The sequence below is a fragment of the Vipera ursinii genome (genome assembly GCF_947247035.1).
Source record: "Vipera ursinii genome assembly, chromosome: 9".
Taxonomy (NCBI): Eukaryota; Metazoa; Chordata; class Lepidosauria; order Squamata; family Viperidae; genus Vipera; species Vipera ursinii.
In genome coordinates this window covers 11,388,767-11,409,642 of record NC_139523.1, presented here as the reverse complement: position 1 = coordinate 11,409,642, position 20,876 = coordinate 11,388,767, and the positions used below count along the sequence as shown (strand labels likewise).

At 42.6% G+C, this 20,876-nt stretch overlaps 1 protein-coding gene across 1 annotated transcript; it reads left to right on the top strand.

Annotated features, from left to right (window-relative positions):
• The first annotated feature begins 276 nt into the window (after positions 1 to 276).
• Positions 277 to 20,876, top strand: PAFAH2 (platelet activating factor acetylhydrolase 2). The gene is made up of 10 exons (XM_083369787.1): positions 277 to 501; positions 5,307 to 5,457; positions 7,461 to 7,557; positions 11,461 to 11,529; positions 12,125 to 12,266; positions 13,052 to 13,165; positions 15,899 to 15,990; positions 16,860 to 17,030; positions 18,248 to 18,396; positions 19,738 to 20,876. Exons 1-10 carry the CDS (start codon positions 412 to 414, stop codon positions 19,830 to 19,832), a joined length of 1,170 nt encoding a protein of 389 aa, XP_083225913.1. The 5' UTR covers positions 277 to 411; the 3' UTR covers positions 19,833 to 20,876.

Sequence of the window (20,876 nt, the reverse complement as noted above, 5' to 3'; positions counted from 1 at the left end):
AAAGAAAAGAGAGAAAGGAGGAGAAACTTCAGGGTAAATTTTAACCCAACGGTGCTCTTTTCTCAAGCTGCCTTTGTGCAGGTGTCCTGAATTCTAACTCCCATCATGCAAGCAGCGCGAAAACCTTTGGCTGCGCGCCCTGGACGCCATCCAAAGTCCGCCAAGCAGCCCCGTTCGTCCCGCCGCCTCAGCTCCCTCGGCTGCCGAACTTCCTCCTTACGGTGCCTCCGGGCTCCTCCCTCGGCCGGCCCGCAGACGAATCGCTAGGCCGCCAGCCAATGGCCGGGAAGAGGCCGAGGGGAGGAAGCGAAACCGCGCTGCCCTTTTTGTTTGCTTCCAGCCTCGGGAGATCGTCTGAAAGCTGCCTTTTCGGGCCGCCTGGGAACTTCCGCGGGAGACGAAGCTTCCAGGATGGGAGTCACCCAGTCCCTCGGCTTGCCCCACGGGAGGGGCGCCTATCCGGTCGGTTGCACCGACGTGATGGTGGGCCAGACCCCCAAGGTAGGTGCGCGAGGGCGCCGGCTGGGCGGGATCGGGCTCTGGGTTTCAACAAGAACGTGGGAAGGAGGGCTAATTCTACGAAGGTCTCTACATCAGGGGTCTTCACAAACTGGGCCTTTTGATGACTTGTGGGTTTCAACTCCCAAGGGCCAAGTTTGAAGACCCCTGGTCTACATTATCACCGGGCTGGAAAGTCTTAAACACTGTGTGAATCAGGCTCATGGGGGGGGGTCTATCTTAGCTTACGGTGTGGGTTTATCCATAAGCCATGGTTAACTCATAGCTGAACACAAGGTGTAAACCAGGGGTCTTCAAACTTGGCCCTTTTATGACTTGTGGACTTCAACTATCTAGTCCAGGGGTCTTCAAACTTGGCCCTTTTATGACTTGTGGACTTCAACTATCTAGTCCAGGGGTCTTCAAACTTGGCCCTTTTATGACTTGTGGACTTCAACTATCTAGTCCAGGGGTCTTCAAACTTGGCCCTTTTATGACTTGTGGACTTCAACTCCCAGAATTCCTCAGCCAGCAGCTGAGGAAAGCTGGCTGAGGAATTCTGGGAGTTGAAGTCCACAAGTCATAAAAGGGCCAAGTTTGAAGACCCCTGATCTACTCCATGAGCTTCGGATGGCCCAAGATCTCCGGTCCTTTCGCCGCGGCCTCAAAACACTCCTTTTCCACCTGGCTGACCTGGACTGACAGGGATTTTAATTATGTTTTCAATTTTTAACTCTTAACTTTGAATTTATTTTAATTTTAATTTATTGTACAGAGGCCTTTAATTTTAATTTTTATCTTAACTTCTGTATTTATTATATGTTACTGTTGTTAGCCGCCCTGAGTCCTTCGGGAGATAGGGCGGCCTATAAGTCCCAATAATAAATAAATAAATAAACTCCCAGAATTCCTCACCTAGGTGCCTGGCTGAGGAATTCTGGAAGTTGAAGTCCACAAGTCATAAAAGGGCCAGGTTTGAAGACCCCTGGTGTAAACTGACGTAGACAAGAGGTCAAGGTATTGCTAGTATTTAAGATTAGATCCACCCAACCGCTCTGCTTCCTATCTTCGTGATGTGTCCTCAGTCCCCTTCTTAGTAAGCAGTGTGGAACTTTGGAAGCATCCTTCAGCCATTATCCTTAACAGATTCAGATCTGGAAGAATTTCTGGTCCTCAAAGTAATGTGTAGACATCACAATTAGTAGACATGACATTGCCTGATCAAATTTTCCAAGTTAAAAACCAGTCAGTTCTACTGCATTTAGTAAATGCACTTTATCGGACACTGATTTAATTCAGCTAGGTGGCTAAACTTAAACCAAATAGCTAATGTTGATTGTTGAAGCAACCCTTCTTCTCAAGCCATTCCGTCATGACTTCTTTAGGCCTTGGTGTGCTGGGTGAACATAGCGGCAACAATTTATTGTTGGAACACTGTTTCCCAACTATGGCAGCTGTCAGATGTGTGAACTTTTAACTCCCAAAATTCGCTAGCCAGCATGCTGTCTGGGGAATTCTGGGAGCTGAATTCTACAGGTCTTAAAGTTGCCAAGGTTGAGGTTGCTCACTTTTGTCAACCTGGGTGTAATTTTACACATTTCAGCTGCTACCATTAGTTCTACAAAAATCTCAAACTTTTCTTACGTGATGTCAAATCCACACTTCCTCTCTCACCTTTGGGAACAGTTGTTGGGTGTTAGTGTTCCTGTTCTTCAGAGATGAATGATGATTTGATTTAAATATTGCTGGCCTAAATAAAGGGACATGTCTGTTCAGGCATCTCTTCCTGCGCAGGACAGATTGAGCCAGTTTCTGTACTTAGGTGTGACTATTTACTTAGCTATTCTGCTGTATATTTGTGGCATTGAAGAGCTGGAAGTGATCTCAGAGGGCTTTAGAACAAACTCTCAGGACAAATGCTATTAGAACAGTATTTCTCAATCTCAGGCTCATTGTAAGGTGTGGACTTCAGTTCCCAGAATTCCCTAGATGAGATTGAAAAGCACTGTACTAGAGCGGGGGGTGGGGTCTCTTCAAACTTGCTGGCTGAGGAATTCTGGGAGTTGAAGTCCAAAAGTCATAAAAGGGCCAAGTTTGAAGACACCCCCCCCTGCGTTATGTTATGGATCAGAACTCTTCCACAGTAAAATTGCATTGGCTGTCCTAAAGTCTGAATGCCAAAAGTGCTCACATGTTGGGTGTTTTACTCAGTTTGGTCTTTTGTCTTTGGTGGCTAATGCCCAAAATAAATTAAATTAGTGATCCTCGAGGTCAGAAAGGGAGATTTTGTTTCAGCTCAGGAATAGGCTTTGGGTGATTGCTATGAGTGAATAATAATTAAAAACAAAGGGAAGGAAACAAATGCAATTTATGTTGTAAATATTCTACACCAAAACAGAAAGCAAGATAAAATAAAGAGAGTCAAGGATAACTCTTGAATTGCATCCTTTGGGTTTATTTTTCTTTCTTTTTTTTAAATAGAGGAAGTCCTTGCCTTACAATCATTTGTTTAGCAACGATATAAAGTTACAAGGGGACTGAAAAAAGTGACAGGATTGATCCTCATTGCACCATCCCCACAGTCACATGATCAAAATTTGTGCTTGACAACTGGCATGCATTTACGACCTGTGATCTCTGTTTGCTACCTTGCCAACCAGCTTCCAATAAGCAAAGTCAATACAGGGAGCGGGACTCACTTTAGCAACTGCAGTGATTCACTTAACAACTGAGGCCAAAAAATCATCACTTTTAAGTGCAACTTAATGGTGCCAATCATGGTTGTAAGCCGGAGGCTATGTGGGCTTCATCCTGATCCCACTACTTCCCTTATAGTTCAAACTTCAACCCCTGCATTAATTAGCACTTACAAGCAATGTTGATTTATTTCAGTTTGCAAATCCCCCAGTTTAAACGATATTGTACTTTTTGGAAATTGCATTTTTTTTTCTTTTTTTTACTATTTTTAATTTTTGCTTGTCGGTACATTCTAACCCTGAAATGACTCAGTGTTTCCCTTTTATTTCTTCTGCTTTTTAATGATTGCACAATTGTACAAGATAATATTTCTAACACTAGTAACTTTAGATTTTTAAAATCTTTGTGTGTATATGTGCATCATTTGCTTGTCCTGATTTTTGTCTGTCTATAAGAAATTAGGGATGAGCAAAGTAGCTAAAATTGTACTGTAGAGATTGCCTTGCAAAACAAAGGTCCAACATCTGTTGGCATCTCCTTCCTTCCTTCCTTTCTTTCTTTTCTTTCTTTCTTTCTTTCTTTCTTTCTTTCTTTCTTTCTTTCTTTCTTTCTTTCTTTCTTTCTTTCTTTCTTTCTTTCCTTGCTTCCTTGCTTCTACACTTGCCCATTGGCTTCCTTAGAAAATAAAAATAGCGGGGAAGCACCAAACATCTACAGAAAGAAAGCTAAGAATATGTATGAGTGAGGAGGTGTTTCCCTTTTTGGAAAAATGTTTTATATTATGGTTCATCATGACAGCCCTTTGATCAATAAGGTTGTACTAGGAATGGAGAAACCCAAGTGCCAATCCCTGCTCAGCCACAGAAACTCCCTGTGGCTTTGGACTAGAAATGGGAAGTTCCAAGTTCTAATTCCCAATCAGCCTGAGAAACTTCCTTGGGATCTTTGAGCCAATCCCTTCCTCTTAATCTAAATCAGGGGTAGGCAACCTCACCTCTTTTATGACTGACTCATGGACTTCAACTCCCAAAATTCCTGAGTCAGCCATGCTGACTCAGGAATTCTGGGAGTTGAAGTCCATGAGTCGTAAAAGAGCTGAGGTTGCCTACCCCTGATCTAGATGTTACCCATGAAATACGTTGTGCCTCTGCTAGCTGAAGAATTCCAGGAATTGCAGTCAGCGCTGTACTGAGGAAGCCAAATATGAATGATATCATGGAGAGAAGTTGTGTCACTTCAGTTAATGAAAAACCCGTTGGCATATAAATGAGGAAATCTAGGAAGTTGGAAAAGCTTCTTTATGCTTTCCAGAAGGAACCATCTGGGGGAGGTGGGGAGGTGTGTCAGTCCACTCCTTGTGTAAAGCCTGGCCAACAGAATGGAAAGAATGAAAAGTTATATAAACATCCAATGAATGAGACTGACACTTATCTGCTGGAAAACTGGAATTTCCTCAAATGAAGTATCCTAGAAACCTTGAGCTGGCTAAACTTTAGACCTGAGCCCAGATTCTTCTCTTTTAATTATTACTTCAAGGGTCTGTAATCTACCCCATGGCTGCCTATTCTAAAGGTAAAGGTTTCCCCTGTCCAGTCATGTCCAACTCTAGGGGGCAGCAGTGTCCAAAGATTGCTCCATGGTCATGTGGCCAGCATGACTGTATGTCTATTCTACTTCTACATTTATCGTGTGTTGTTGTCTGCAATGAAAACACTGCATCTGGCAATACTGCCAGGGCTCATCTGCAAAAATATTGGAGTTGCAGTGGGGTTGGGGTAAGGAATTCACAGAAAAGAGGCCTTAAAAGGGGAATTCAGAGGCATAAGGGAGGTGAGGGGGTAAGCATATTCTGAGAGGTAATTCTAAGGGACCGAAGGGGAGATGGGCTGATGTCTTTCCGAAGATGGACACAGAGCAGGCTCAGCTGGAAGGTGGAGTTAAACGTGTCATCCGTTTGGAATCACTGTGTTGCCACAAGAGACCCAAATCCAGCCCTCTCCCCGTGACTGTTAATTAACTAGATTCTTATATATAGGTAGCAATAATAAACTCTTCTGCAATTTGGAATCAACAGTGGGGGACTATGCTAACTTCACCCTTCTTTTCCACAGGGCCTCTTCTTCCGCCTCTTCTATCCCTGTGTCCCTCACTGTGAGGCCGAGGAGCCATCCTGGATTCCCCGCTATGAATATTACTCCGGACTAGCTGACTACATGTGCTTAAATAGGAAGTGGTTTGCTCCACTTCTCAGTGTCACATTTGGTAAGATAACTGCTGCTCGTGAGTTACTCAGTGAAAGGTCTGTGGTCCCCACAGCTGTTCTTATGCCTAATAATGTTTTCAACAATGGTAGCTTTAAGGTCTGTGGACTTCAACTCCCAGAATTCCCCAGCTAGCATGTTGAAGCCCACAGGTCTTAAAGCCACCAGGAACACTGGTCTAACCAATCCTGAGATTGGGACACTTCTTTGAGCAACACAAATACATTCTGTGATCCACTGCCCTGTAATGTAGAACCTGCAGCAGATTGCAAAAGATCAGATCAGATTATAATAAATCATGCTTATATCTTTTCATTGCTAATATATGATTATTGTAATGTTTCCCCCAAATAACAATTCATCCATGTAAAGCATATTTTTAGAAATCATCAGGCAATCAAAGGCAGATTTTTGATGATTTTTTTTAAAAAAATATGCTTTAAATACAGGTAGTCCTCGAGTTACGACCACAACTGGGCCCAAAATTTCTGTTGCTAAGTAAAACATTTGTTAAATGAGTTTGCCCCATTTTATGACCTTCCTCGTCACAATTGTTAAGTGAATCATTGCAGTTGTTAATAACACAGATATTAAGTAAATCCAGCTTCCCCACTGACTTTGCTTGTCAGAAAGTCACAAAAGGGGATCACATCACCCCAGGGCACAGCAACTGTCATAAATATGAGTCAGTTGCCAAGCGTCCGAATTTTCAACACCTGACCCTGGGGATGCTGCAACGGTCATAAGTGTGAAAAACGGTCATAAGTCCCTTTTTCCAGTGCTGTTGTAGCTTTTAAGGGTCACTAAATGAAGTAAGTCGAGGACTATGTCTGATTACCTTAATTCTGCACCACGTTTACTATTTAAATCTAGAGAGCATCTGTATATGTATATACCTCTGTTTCTCTTCTGAACACGTGTGCCAAAGTAGTTCACGTATCTCTAATGCAGTATATTTGGTAACCGATAGGAAAATATTTCTGGTTTCCAGTTTTATTTTTTTATTTTTTATTTATTTTAATCCCATTTATATCCCGCCCTTCTCCAAAGACTCAGGGCGGCTTACAAGCTTAGCAGTAGCCTTCATTCTATGTATATGCCTGCTTATTAGGGCTTTCACACACACCCCCAAGCGGCATTATTACAAAGTCAGCTTAATTGCCCCCAACAATCTGGGTCCTCATTTTACCTACCTCGGAAGGATGGAAGTCTGAGTCAACCTTGAGCCTGGTGGGACTCGAACCTGCACTAATTGCAGGCAGCTGGTGTTACTTAAGGAGGCATTAGCCCCCTTTTGACAACTCTTTTGTCTTTTCACTGTACGGTTCAATTTGTTCATACTGAGCTACAGTCTTTTTTTTTTTGTCTAATTTTTCTAATTTTCCAGGCCTGGTTCAAACTGAAAGAACAATGTCTTCCCAAAATCAAGCACGTTTATCATCTTGAGAGGGAAGTGGCTTTGAAATTTCTCAATAACTGCCTGGGTTATAAAGTCATACTTTTACAACCCATGAGAGTGAATAATATCTTTGGTAACTTTTTGCCGAGAGAGATGGGTAGCTAAGAAATAGCATATACAGGTAGTCCTCACCAGAGTTCATTTAGTGACCATTCAAAGTTACAACGGCACTGAAAAAAGTGGCCTATGACCATTTTTCACACTTTTGACCGTTGCAACATCACCAGGGTCATGTGATCTACATTTGGATGTTTGACAAGTGGTTCATATTTATGACAGTTGCGGTGCCCCAGGGTCATGTGATCACCTTTGTTGACCTTTTGACAAGCAAAGTCAATGGGGGAAGCCAGATTCACTTAACAACTGTGTTACTAATTTAACAATTGAAGTGATTCACTTAACAAATGTGGCAAGAAAAGTTGTAAAATGGGGGTAAAGCTCACTTAACAAGTTTCTCACTTAACAATGTAAATTTGGGGCTCAGTTGTGGTCATAAGTCAAGGACTACCTGTGTATATCAATAAGTATGCTCTTTATTTTCACAGGATCGTGTAAGATCCCTGTAAGCTGGGATGCGCCTTTCCGACCCAGTTCCCACAAGTATCCAGTGATCATATTCTCCCATGGACTAGGAGCCTTTCGGTGAGTTTGTACTAGTGGGTGGAAAACCGACCCGTTCAGAAACGCCAGGAATGGTTAGCTGCTAAAAACAGTTGGAAGTTGGAAATATGAGAAAATGTGGATTATGTGAGGAAGATTTATAACTGATTAGGAAACACTTTGATTGTTATACAATTAATGTGGGAAATACTATTTTTAATAATATGATTGTTATTTCCTAGGACCTAGTATATGATTGTATTCTGATAAGATTACTGTGAATGTAATGATTTTTATACTCTAATACTTGTATATCTAGAGAACACACTGTTCAATACAGAAGTGGAATTTGAGAAGATGATGATGATGATAACCATCTAAAATTTATGCTTTTTGCAATCAGCTTTGTAGTTAAAAAGTGGTAATGTCTTTGAGTATCTCTTACTCTCTTAGGTATCTGCTTTAAGACCACAATTTCTTTATTTTTGTATTGTAATGGCTCATATTTCACTTTTCTTTGTCTCTTGTTGTTTGCTGTATGGACCTCACATGTACTTCTCTTGTTGTTGTTGTTAGCTGCGAAGTCATGTCTGACCCATTGCAACCCCATGGACAATGTTCCTCCAGGCCTTCCTGTCCTCTACCATCTTCTGGAATCCATTTAAGCTCATGCCTACTGCTTCAGTGACTCCATCCAACCACCTCATTCTCTGTCGTCACTTTCTTCTCTTGCCCTCAACCTTTCCCAGCATTAGGCTCTTCTCCAGTGAGTCCGTCCTTCTCATTACGTGGCCAAAATATTTGAGTTTCAACTTCAGGATCTGGCCTTCTAAAGAGCAGTCAGGGTTGATCTCCTCTAGGACTGACCGGTTTGATCGCCTTGCAGTCCAAGGAACTCACAGGAGTCTTCTCCAGCACCACAGTTCAAAAGCCTCAATTCTTTGGCGCTCAGCCTTTCTTATGGTCCAACTTTCACTGCCATACATTGCAACTGGGAAGACCATAGCCTTGACTATACACAGTTTTGTTGTCAGGGTGATGTCTCTGCTTTTTAGTGTGCTGTCTAGATTTGCCATGGCTTTCCTCCCTAGGAGCAAGTGTCTTTAATTTCTTGGCTGCAGTCCCTGTCTGCGGTGAAATTGAAGCCCAGGAAAATAAAATCTGTCACTACCTCCATTTCTTCCCCATCTATTTGCCAGGAATTGAGAGGGCCGGATGCCATGATCTTGGTTTTCTTAATGTTAAGTTTCAAGCCAACTTTTGCACTCTCCTTCTTCACCCGCAACAAGAGGCTCTTTAGTTCTTCTTCACTTTCTGCCATTAGAGTGGTATCATCTGCATGTACTTCTCTAGGTAGCTGATTTTTCCTTGCATAGCTTGAATTCATTCAGAATATCTCCATTTGCATCTCTGCTTTGTCTGCTTTCAAAGCTTCTGCCAGAAGCTCAATGATCACAACTGCTATGTTTTCTTCTCTGTCTTCAGGGATATTTTGAAATCTCAAGTAGTGTTCCACCTTCTCTATTTCCAAGATCGTGACCGTGCCTTCTAAAATTTGATTTGCTTGTTCTAATTTTTCATTTTCTTGCAATAGTATTTCCATTTTTTATCAATATCATCTGATTTATTTTCCATTTTCTGAATTCTTTGTTCATTTTTAGCAATCATTTCATTGTAAAGTTCAAATTGTGCCTTTATATCCAGAATTTCTTCGCTTAATTTCTCAAAATTGCCTTTTGTCTCTTCATGGTTTCTTTGCATTGACTCTTAAAACAATTTTAGTGTAGTCTGCATTTCATTTTGGGCACTGCTTATTTTCTCACGTTGCAACATTGTTTCAATAGATCCCTGTTTCAACAGGATGTAGAAGTCTTCATAAGTCTGGTAATGTTTGATGTACTCATTTTTCAGCCAACAGTCTTAGAGTAAAATCCAAAATGTAAAAAGGAGCCAACTACTTTAGGCCAAATTCACTCCTCCAGTCGAGTCTCAGATGTAAATCATTCACTGTCTCCAAATAGTTCCTGTTTAGTTATATCCAGAGTCAACAAATATAGTTATGAGAAATCTTTTCCATTGTAGACTCATGCCAAGGCACTTTGTTTACACCAGGTGTTGTTCAAGGTCAAATATTTCCAAATTCTTTTAGTATTTAATAATACTGTAATTTCTTCTTTTGCCACTAGATGGCCTCGTACACTCATTTATCCATGTCTAGATTTTAGAAAATTTTTACAAAGTTTTTCTTTTAAAATTCTTTATAAGTCATTTACCCTAGAGATTATATCTAGAAAATTTTCACCTCTGTAGATTAAATGGTCAGTCCTTCTTTGAGTTCAATTTTTAAAAGTTTTTTTTTTATATTCCTTTTAATATCTTCTCTTTTGTAGTTGCTCGCCGCCTTTAGATCTCAATCCTTCTGGGGTCTTTACTTTTTAGCTCTTCCCCAGCAGGGGCTCAACGTCTTTTAATCCAAAAGGAAAAGGAAAGAGCACTGGCTCACCCAGCTTCAGCACGCTGTTGACAATCAGCTGTTTGGCGGAGCGCCGTGGCTCCTCGCTTTCGTTCCGGCTGGTGACAACTTGGGCTGCCTTGGCTCACTTGGCAGCCTTTCCTCTGTCCTTTGAGAGGATTTCTTCAGTCCACTTCGATCGACCGTCATCTGATCCGAGCACCTGAAGTGTCCCTCCTTCTTCATTGCCCCTCCAGGGCAACTTTCCGACCCTTTAAGGGTTGCTGGGCAAAGCGAAATCAGGCTGGGAAGCTGGAGCCCCGGCTTCTTCCACCCGTCTCATCGGTTGCCGAAATCGGAAGTCTTGGCCACCGAAACTGGAAGATATTTGGATGGAGCAGAGCCACCTAAGCCGCTAGCAGCCGATTTGAGTGAGGAGGAGAAGAGCGTTTCCTCAGGAACCGCCCGAAGCTCTGCAGCTGGAAGAGCTTCAGCCGAGGCTGCTTTACACCTTCCTCTCTAGCCTTGAAGCCGCTTAGCACCATCGGCTGCAGAAAGCCATTCCGGCTCTCGGCTGGTTTCGGCATGGGTCACTTCAGCTGGCAGGAACTGACCAATGTAAATCAGAAAAGGTGCACAGACCAAACTGCCGACTGGGAAAGAGGTGCCGGCCGGGTTGTGCTCCAGAAATTTTAATAAATACCTCTGGTGAAATTCTATCGGGGCTTGAAGGAAAGGTCAGCTCTTTATAGCTGCCACATGCACCCCATGGAGTGCCTTTTATGCACGAGGCACCTGCCTCATTCACGTCCTGGAGCGCGAGGAAGGTGGGCAGAAGCGGTGGCAGAGGCGCCTTCCTACTCAATAAAGTTGATGCAAGGTAAAGGCTCTCTGGGCTCAATTCCGGCCACCCCCTTTCCACTCGGACCGCATCATCATCATCATCATCATCATCATCATCATCATCATCATCATTATTTATTCCATACGAACTGCAGTTCAGATGTTTCCAGCAAAGAACATCAAAGAAGCTTCTTCAGCTCTGACTTTCTTGTTTTTCTTTGAAGATGTTTCGCTTCTCATCCCCACCATGCAGTCAGACCTGAAGAAGCTTCTTGGATGAGAAGTCAAAAGTCTTCAAAGAAAAACAAGAAAGTCCTAGTTGCCTCCTGAAAAAAAGCACCTTTGGGACATATATCTTAAAGCTGCCAAGTTTGAGAAGGACAGTGCTGGAGGATACCTAATCAGGAAACATCTGCAAGAAACATGTGGAACCCTGAAGCTGAATGAACAATAATCCTCTTAAACTCCACGTGGTACTTCAATTCTACCATCACAGTTACTATCTTGATTTTTGTTACCGGATGCTGCAGACACTACCCATTGTTGTTGTTTTTCTTCATCTTTGCTGATGTGTTTGTTTCAGTACCAAATGATTTTTAAAAAGTAACATTCCTCAGTTTTAATTATCTGCTTTCTCCTTCAATTTTCAGAACCGTGTACTCAGCCATCTGCATTGAGATGGCTTCTCGAGGCTTTTTGGTGATGGCACTTGAACACAGGTGAGATTAAATCCCTTTAGAGAAGACATGTTAAGATTAGATTCATGCTTTTTTTAAAAAATGCCTTTGATGCATCTACCCCTATCCTAAAATTCTGCTTCTTGATAGTAATGGCCATCATTTTCAAGAAATCGTTCTTGTAGTTTCATAATAGGATGTATGTTCGCCGCCTTGAGCGACTTTTACAGTAATAAAGGCAGAATAAAAATCAAATGAAATCAATAAATGAGGAAGAGGGGAGTTGGGAGCAATCAGTATTGAAGCTCAACTCATTTATTTTCAGTAACTTAATTAATTACCCTATCTATGGGTACCAGGCCTGGATGCAAGTTCCAGAAATCCTTTCTTGAATTGTTCTTTGATTTCAGAATTACAGTGTCATGAAGCTAAGATTAGATCATCCCTCCTTTCCAGGAAAGTATTGTCACATAGAGCCGGAGGAAAACCAAATAGAGATTTTAATCACACATTGAAAATGTTTTGACTTCAGGCAGGAGTTTTGAAAAAGTAGAGGAACTGAAGGAATTCCTTTTCTTCTTTGCTTTCCCATCTGTTCTTGCCCCACACTGATGCTCAAGCTATCTGCTCTTTACAGAGACCGATCAGCTTCCGCTACGTATTTTTGCAAACTGGATCCGGAAGCACCAGATCTATCTGAGGCTCAGACGAACGAAGAATGGCTCACTTACCGCAGGGTACCCAGAGATCAGAAGGAATTTCACTTTCGGAACCCGCAGGTATTTCATCTTGATTATCACAGCCACATAAGCTCCTTAAGGTGGCCTTAAATATCACAAAGGTCAGTAAATCTGATCTCTCTCTGCAACCTGCTGAAATGTTGGGCTTAGCCCTGTGTGTGAGAGAGACCATTGAGGAGCAAAAGGGTAATGCAACCAAAAAAGCTAATAATACAAACCTGGGTTGTATAAACAGAGGCATAGAATCAGGATCATGCAAAGTACTAGTACCGCTTTACAAAGCCCTAGTAAGGCCACACCTGGAATACTGCAGCCAATTTTGGTCACCGTATCACCAAAAAGATGTTGGAAAAAATTCAGACAAGAGCAACTAAGATGGTCAAAGGCCTGGAGATTAAAACATACAAAGAACAGCTGCAGGACTTGGGTTGGGTTAGTATAAAGAAAAGAAGAAATAGGGGAGACCTGATAGCAGTATTCCAGTATCTGAGGGGCTGCCACAAGGCAGAGGGGGCCGGGTTTTTCACCAAAGCACCAGAGGGAAGGACGAGAAACAATGGCTGGAAACTGATCAAGGAGAGAAGCAACCTGGAATTAAGGAGAAACTTCCTGACAGTGAGGACAATCAGTGGAACAGCTTGCCTCCAGAAATTGTGGGCGCTCCATCACTGGAGATTTTTAAGCAAAGACTAGACAATCACCTGTCTGAGATGGTGTAGGTTCCCCTGCTTGAGCCAGGGGCTGGACTAGATAGAAGACCTCCAAGGTCCCTTCCAGCTGTATTCTATTCATCTATTCAATTCTAATTTTTTTTTGCATTGCAGCTCCACCAAAGAGCAAACGAGTGCAAACGGGGACTCAAGCTGATCCAAAGTATCAACAGTGGCAAGGCCGTTGCAAACCTCCTGCACACTGATTTTGACCTCTCTGCACTGAAGGTAAATATGCTGCCCTCCACAGGCTTTGCCCCTTTAGAACATGGGCACAGTATTGAGATGAATGTAGAAAAGAGATGGGACTCGTGTCATCAGGGTTGCAATGCTATTTTTGTCAAATGGGCCGGTTGGACCTCCCACCCACCCACCCATCCCCGTCAACCCAGCAGAGGTCTTTCTTAGGGGAAAGAATTTTGGAAACCATCTATCAAGATTGTATGAATGAATTGGAGATTCTCCGTCATCCAGGTCATGGTTGTCCCAAAGGTGCTTTTTCAAGAGGCAACTGGACTTTTCTTGTTTTACTTTGAAGATGTTTCGTTTCTCATCCAAGAAGCTTCTTCAACTCTGACTGGATGATGGGGAATGGAAGGATTTATATTCCTTGCAGACAGCTGGTCATTTCCATTATTTTAGAGAGTCGTTGAGGCCATTTGGAGGTTTATCTGTGTCCTCAAGATCACCTGAATAATGCAAATGGGTGTGGAGCCTTCTGGGAACTGCCGAAAGGACTGTGTTGTAGACAGGAGATGGATGATATCATATCCCTCCCCCTCTGTTGAGAGAAGGCTGTTCAGTTTTGACGTAGATGGCCCTCTTTCAAACCAGTGGTCCTCTCTGTCCAAAATATGGACTTTGCTGTCTTGAAAAGAGTGGCCTTTATCTTTTATTGCAGAGGTCCCCAACCTTTTGGGCACCAGGGACCGGTTCCGTGGACAGAGGTTTTTCCACGGACTGAAGGCTGCATGGTTTTGTGTGCTGCCTGCATCTCACAGATGGGGCTTTGCTTGTTTGTGCAGCCCATTTGCTGGCATGCTGTTGCCCGGTACTGGTCCAGGAACCAGGAGTTGGGGACCCCTGTTCTATCGTATCAATGCTTTTTCTGTCTTGTATCTGAAATGTGTTTTCCTGAGTATTTGAGACACCTTGCTTTTGGCAAAGAAGGATTTTACATTTTTTTTTAGGGGCTTACCTCCCGCTCCCCCAAAAGTCCCCCAGTTTATAAATCCAAACCAGAGGTTGCAACTGCCTCGTCTTTCATTCCCAAAGGAATCCCTGTGATTTCAGTCAGCCACCAGGGGGAGCAGGACCTGATGATCTCATAGAAAGCGACACCATCTTGTGCACATGGAAAGTAGATGAGAACCGAACCAAAATTGATGGTGGCGGTGATGATGATGATGATGATGAAGATGATAGAAGAGAATATCTGTAGCTCAGGGTTGAACTGAGTTTGGTGGTTTGCTTGCAGATGTTTCCTTACCCAACGAGGTAAGCAATGTTGTTACCTAGTTATGAAACGTCTGCAAGCAAACTACCAAGCTCAGATAGCACTAAGGACTCCACAATATTGTTATTATTGTTGTTTGCATAGTCAGCCAGATGTTTAGACTAGATTTGGCACTTTTATTCACCTGTTGAAGCCTTCCCAAGGACCTGGGATAGGCAAATATTGCTGTTTGATGGTGTTAAAGGGATCGCCGCAGAATGTAAGCTGGTCCAAGTAAAGCTGCCTTTTGCAATTGACTGATGGAGATTTTATCAATGCCTCAGTAGCTATAATTTCTAAAAGAAAGAGTGAAGATAAAAGAATTTTAGAGACAGCATTTTGAACCTTGGCTTGGAATCTGTATATACCTATGTATGTGTGCATGTAAATGGGCATAAAGACATTGTGCATTACTATAAACCATCAGGAATAATCATTAGGGCAATATTGACAGGTGGAAGATGTGCTTTAGCCTGATGCCTTCCAGAATTCTTGTAGTATAACTCTGAATTTTTCCCGTGGGAAGATTAAAATGAGTTGGGAATATAATAGTTCTCTCTAATAACAATAATTATAATGATGATGATGAAGTTGGAAGGGACCTTGGAGGTCATCTAATCCAACCTCCTGCTCAGGCAGGAAACCCTATACCATTTCAGACAAATGGTTGTCCTGTCTCTTCTTAAAAACTTCCAGTGTTGGAGAATTCACAGCTTCTGGAGGCAGGTTGTTCCACTGATTGATTGTTTTCACTGTCAGGAAGTTTCTCCTTAGTTCTCTCTTCCATAAAAATTTGAGATCCTGTTATTGATAGACTGCTAGATCTCCCCTTGTTCTTGTAAATGGATCCCCAGTCTGGGGTTTCCCTAACTACAGTTCCCAACATTTCTCATTGCAGGTAGTCCTTGTTACAACCATTATAGAGGCTGCTCACTACAGCCTTAAGTCGTAACGGTCACAAAACAGGTTTTTTATATTGGGCAGGTACAGTTTTTTTGTAAGACTTTTTTGCGGCAGTCATTAAGCAAACATAGCAGTTGTTAAGTCAGCCAATGATTCACTGTGGGCATGCTATTTGCAGAAAACAGGAAGTAAGTTTAGGTTTTTGACAAAACCACAGTAAAAGAGTCACGTAACTGTGGGATGCTGCAAATACCATAATGCAGCTGTGTTGCTGAGCACTGAATACAGTCACATAACTGGGGGGCGGGGGGGGACTATTGGAACGTCCGATCTGGGCTTTAATTCCCCTTTTCAGGCATAGAATTGCTAAGCAACCTATCGTAAGTTGAGAACTATCTGTATTGGACAGCAGGCTGGGCTTCCTGTGAGCTGCAGTTCCCAGTAGCAGAATGGCACGTTTCATCGCCATCCCCGGAGTCTTCCAGCATTGCCCACTTTGGAGATTCTTGAGCCATGGCATTAATCAGCTAGCTTCCTTAAGTGTCTCACTCCATCTCTTGCAGGACAATGTGGATCTGACCAAAGCCGTTGTTATGGGTCACTCTTTTGGAGGCGCGACAGCCGTGCTATCTCTGGTCAAAGAAACCCAATTTAGGTGAGTATCTTCCAAAACTGCTTTAAAGGGATTTCTTCTTCATTTTTTTAAACAAAATTGCAACCTCAAAGAGCTTATTAACAACAAATGACAAACAAAGGCACCGTGGTGGCACAGTGGTTAGAATGCTGTATTGCAGGCTAGCTCACTGCCAGGAGTTCAATCCTGACTGGCTCCAGGTTGACTCAGCAGTGCAGAGAGTGGTGAGGATGGCCGAAAAGACCATTGGCAGTTCCCTTCCCTCCATCCAGGACATAGCACAGAAGCGTTGCTTGAGCAGGGTCCGTAAGATTATCTGGGACGCTACTCATCCTCTTCACGACCTGTTTTCCTTGTTACCTTCTGGGAGGAGGGGGCTTCGTGGTATCCGCAGCAGAACATCCAGATTCAGCCATAGTTTCATTCCATACAGCATTAACCTTGTGAACTCTCAGGCTTCTTCCTTCCGTTATGTATTCAAGATGGACAATAGTTAATATTTATTTGTTATGTATATGTAGGGGTGTGGGTCCATGGTTAGTATGGTTAGGTGTCTGTCATGTATGTGTTCCACTAAATTTCATTTTTGATGTGTGACGTGCCCACAGTAAAAAAATGACAATAAAGGTTATCTTATCTTATCTTATCATCTTATCTTATCTTATCTTATCTTATCTTATCTTATCTTATCTTATCTTATCTTATCTTATCTTATCCTTCCAAGATCGGTAAAATGAGGACCCAGATTGTTAGGGGCAATATGCTACATTGTAAACTGCTAGGAGAGGGCTGTAAAACATTATATAAGTCTAAGTGCTATTGCTATGTGGGAAGCTAAGGTTTTGGTCTGCTGCTTCACTAGGTGCCGTGCGCTTATTTTCCTCCTGTAGGTGCGCAGTTGCCCTTGACGCATGGATGTTCCCTTTGGAGAACTCTGTTTATCCGAAAGTGACCAAGCCGGTGCTGTTTATCAACACAGAATCATTCCAGACTGCAGAGAGCGTGGCCAAGATGAAAAAAATCAGCACCACCAGCAGTGAAAGCAAGATTATTACAATCCTGTGAGTCTGCACAGTCTCCAACGGTGATCAACACCTTTGCCATAGTAGTGGAGAATGCACAATCAGAGGAGGTGTCATTCACAGATTAGACACACAGTCTCTCCCCTGCAAGCTTGCAGTCTAAGAAGATGTAACACAAGGAATTTGGGGGGGGAGGGGGAGGTTAAAAATGAGGTGGGATCTGAAATGAAAAGAGGGAAGGACCATTTAGGGGAATAAAAGGGGGGAATCTGTAAGAAAAAGATGGTAAACAACAAAGAACAGCATGGATTAGCAAAGCAAACAGGTGGCATCCTTGTAAGATAGCCTCTTTTTTGATAAGTCGTATAAAATTAATTTGGGATTTGGCATAGCACAACATCAGAATCCATTTGTCTCAGGAGGTGAAATGAATGCAAAACTAGCCCCTTAAAACTGAGAGCCTTTGAAAGGGAGATATTACCAGATGGTTTTTGTAGGGGGGAGGGGGAGTTTCCCCTCCCCATGCTGGTGTTGAAAGATGACACTCTTGTAGAATGGTTCTGATGCTCATTTCAGCCAGGAACGCAAAGGCAGCATCAGGTCTGCTTCTTAAAATAGCACTAGCAAAGCTTTTTTTGGCTGATTTTTGAAGAAGAAGGAAGGGGGGGGGAAATCTTTGTCACCTTGCTAAATAAGCCTGTCCAAAAATCCCCAGTAGTGTTCCTTCATCTGAAGACAATGGATGGTTGTGTGAAGACGAGAAAAACACACTGCTTCTCTTCCCCCCCCCCTTTAAGCTCTGCTCAATCAGACCAGTGTTTTGTCTAATCTCCCTCGTTCCCAAAGAACTCTCCTCCTAGCAGGGCAGAAGGGATGTCTGTTACTGCTGTGGTGTTTTCGTTTCACAAAGCCCCAGAAGCGAACATAAGGCAGTATCCCTCCATTGCTCTCCAAGGCAAACTCTTGGAAGCTACACTAACTTCAAACCTGGAAGTTTCATGCTGAGATTAGAGAAAAGTTGGGCATTTCAGATGGTTAAGTCCTCTTTCAAGCCACAGGACTTCACAATATCTTTTGAAAGTCTAAATTGCCTACTGTGTGTTCTTTAATTGCCTAGACTTTCTCATCAGACGTTGAAATGACCTTTTTAAATTGCTAAATCTGGGAGATGTCCCGTCTTTGGACTAGGGTATCTATTTTGGATCCTGTTCTTCTCAGTGATTCACTTTTAATGTTGATATACTTTCCCCCCCTAGGGGTACCGTCCACCAGAGTCAGACAGATTTCACTTTCTTTGCCGGGAACCTTCTCAATCGGGTCTACAAGACAAGGGGTACCACTGATCCCTACGAAGGTCTGAATATCACCAACCAGGCTACTCTTGCTTTCCTACAAAAGCATCTCCGTAAGTCAATATCACGAAAGTTGTTCCTTCCTCTAAAAGAGATATCGTCCTATAAAGAACAAGACACCCATCAGATAAAAGGTAAAATCAAACTAGGTTAGTGGGTGCGGACTGAGAAGAGTCAATTTCAGAATAACAGTACCTTGGAGGTCTTCTAGTCCAACCCTCTGCACAAAACCTTACACCATTTCAGTTAAATAGCCCTCCAATCTCTTCTTAAAAACTTCCCGTGTTGGACCACCTGCAACCTCTGGAGGCAAGTCGTTCCACTGATTAATTGTTCTGACTATCAGGAAATTTCTGCTTAGTTCTAGGTTGCTTCACTCCTGTTGCTTCTTGTCCTGCCTTCAGGTGCTTTGGAGAATAGGTTGACTCCCTCTTCTTTGTGGCAGCCCCTGAGATATTGGAACACTGCTATCATGTCACCCCTTGTCCTTCTTTCTATTAAATTAGAAATTAAACATACCCAGTTCCTGCAACCATTCTTCATATGGTTTAGCCTCCAGTCCCCTAATCATCTTTGTCTTCTCTGCACTCTTTCTAAAGTTTCAGCATTTTTTTATATTGTGATGGCCAAAACTGGATGCAGTATTCCAAGTGTGGTCTTATTAAGGCATTTTAAAGTGGTACTGACACTTCACACGATCTTGATTCTATCCCTCTGTTAATGCAGCCTAAGACTGCATTGGTTGTTTTTGCAGCTGCAGCACCTTGCTGGCTCATATTTAAGTGATTGTCCACTAAGACTCCAAGATCCCTCTCACAGGTTTTTGTTTTTTTTAATCCCATTTATATCCCACCCTTCTCCGAAGACAGGGCAGCTTACAATCTAAGAAGCACAAATCAATGTGCTTAGCAATAGCCTTCATTCTATGTATATGCCTGCTTATTAGGGCTTCCCCCCCCCCCAAGCAGCATTATTACAAAGTCAGCTTATTGCCCCCAACAATCTGGGTCCTCATTTTACCTACCTGGGAAGGATGGAAGGCTGAGTCAACCTTGAGCCTGGTGGGACTCGAACCTGCACTAATTGCAGGCAGCTGGTGTTACTTAAGGAGGCATTAGCCCACTGCTCCACCAAGGCTCTTGAGTTACTACTCTTGAGTCAGGTATTACCATTTCAACAGTTTGCTTTCTCCTAAGTAGGTGTGCTTACTTTGCATGGTACAGTAACTCTTCTATGAAAGTATCACAAGATGCCTTCAAATTCCAAATAGGTCACATAATGAAAAAGGTGCTCTATCTCCTATTGTACTTCACTCCATAATGCGACACTAGTCTTTAGAACTTGGCACCATAGCTGCTTGATGCAATAACTCTTTCATTTTTTTTTTCATCTAGAACTCAAAGAAGATTTTGACCAATGGGATAATCTTTTGGAAGGCATAGGCAACTCGGTTGTTCCAGATAGTCCCTTGACGAAGTCTACCCTCTAGGCAAGAAATATGCCTATATTGTTTTGGGTCATCTTCTAGATTTGTTTTTCCCCCTTTGAAGGGATGGATGAAGCATCCTTGATATAAAATTGCCCTCCAGATGTTGGACATTCTGCAGAATTGCTCTTCGTGATGATGATGGACATGTTCCTGAGATCTCCTGCTATGAAGGCTTCACTTCTTTAGGAAGCATCTGGTGCCTAGAAACATTTTGAGTTACCTTATATGTGCCTCTCCTTCTACCAGGACTACAGCAAGACCTTTAAGAAAAGGATGGATCTAATTGTGAGTGAAGACATTGAAATATGTTAGGGTGGGTGGGGGTGTAATCCATCATTCAGGGGAATCTGCTTGCACTTTAAAGTAAAATGTAGCAGGAAAGCCACAAACTCACTACCTAGAATCTGCAGTCTGCTATCCTGGTAGCATCCGTTTCCAACTTGCATTACGAGAACTAGAAAAGGAAGACCTACCATGGTTTAAAGCTGTTAATTACAGCTATGAAGCTGAATTGAAAGATCCTTCCTTTTCAACTACCTTGTCAGGGTAGGCAAGAAGGAATGTACTCACCCAATGATAATTGTGGCAGAAAAATCTGTAAAGAATGTACACGAAGCAAGAGCTTAATCATATGGAGGTCTGAGTATCAAAACTTTAATCTTCTGTTAAATGCAAGCTTTCTGATAGACCAGATTTGCTATGACAGGCATTTTGTGAATCACAAACCTTTATGATAGTGGTGGGAAGAAAGAGGCCCCTGGTGCTAAGGAACTATATGCCTGTGCTTTTCAGGGCAAAGTCTGTGGGGTAAATTGTCACAGTTGTTAGAGTTTTGTAGCTAAACTGAAAACATCTTACATCATTTATAATCCTTCTGAGTCTACTGAAAAATGTCTGCTTTGCGGTTCCCCTATCACAGGGGTTGGCAACCTCGGCTCTTTTATGACTCATGGACTTCAACTCCCAGAATTCTTGAGTCAGCTATGCTGACTCAGGAATTCTGGGAGTTGAAGTCCATGAGTCATAAAAGAGCCGAGGTTGCCT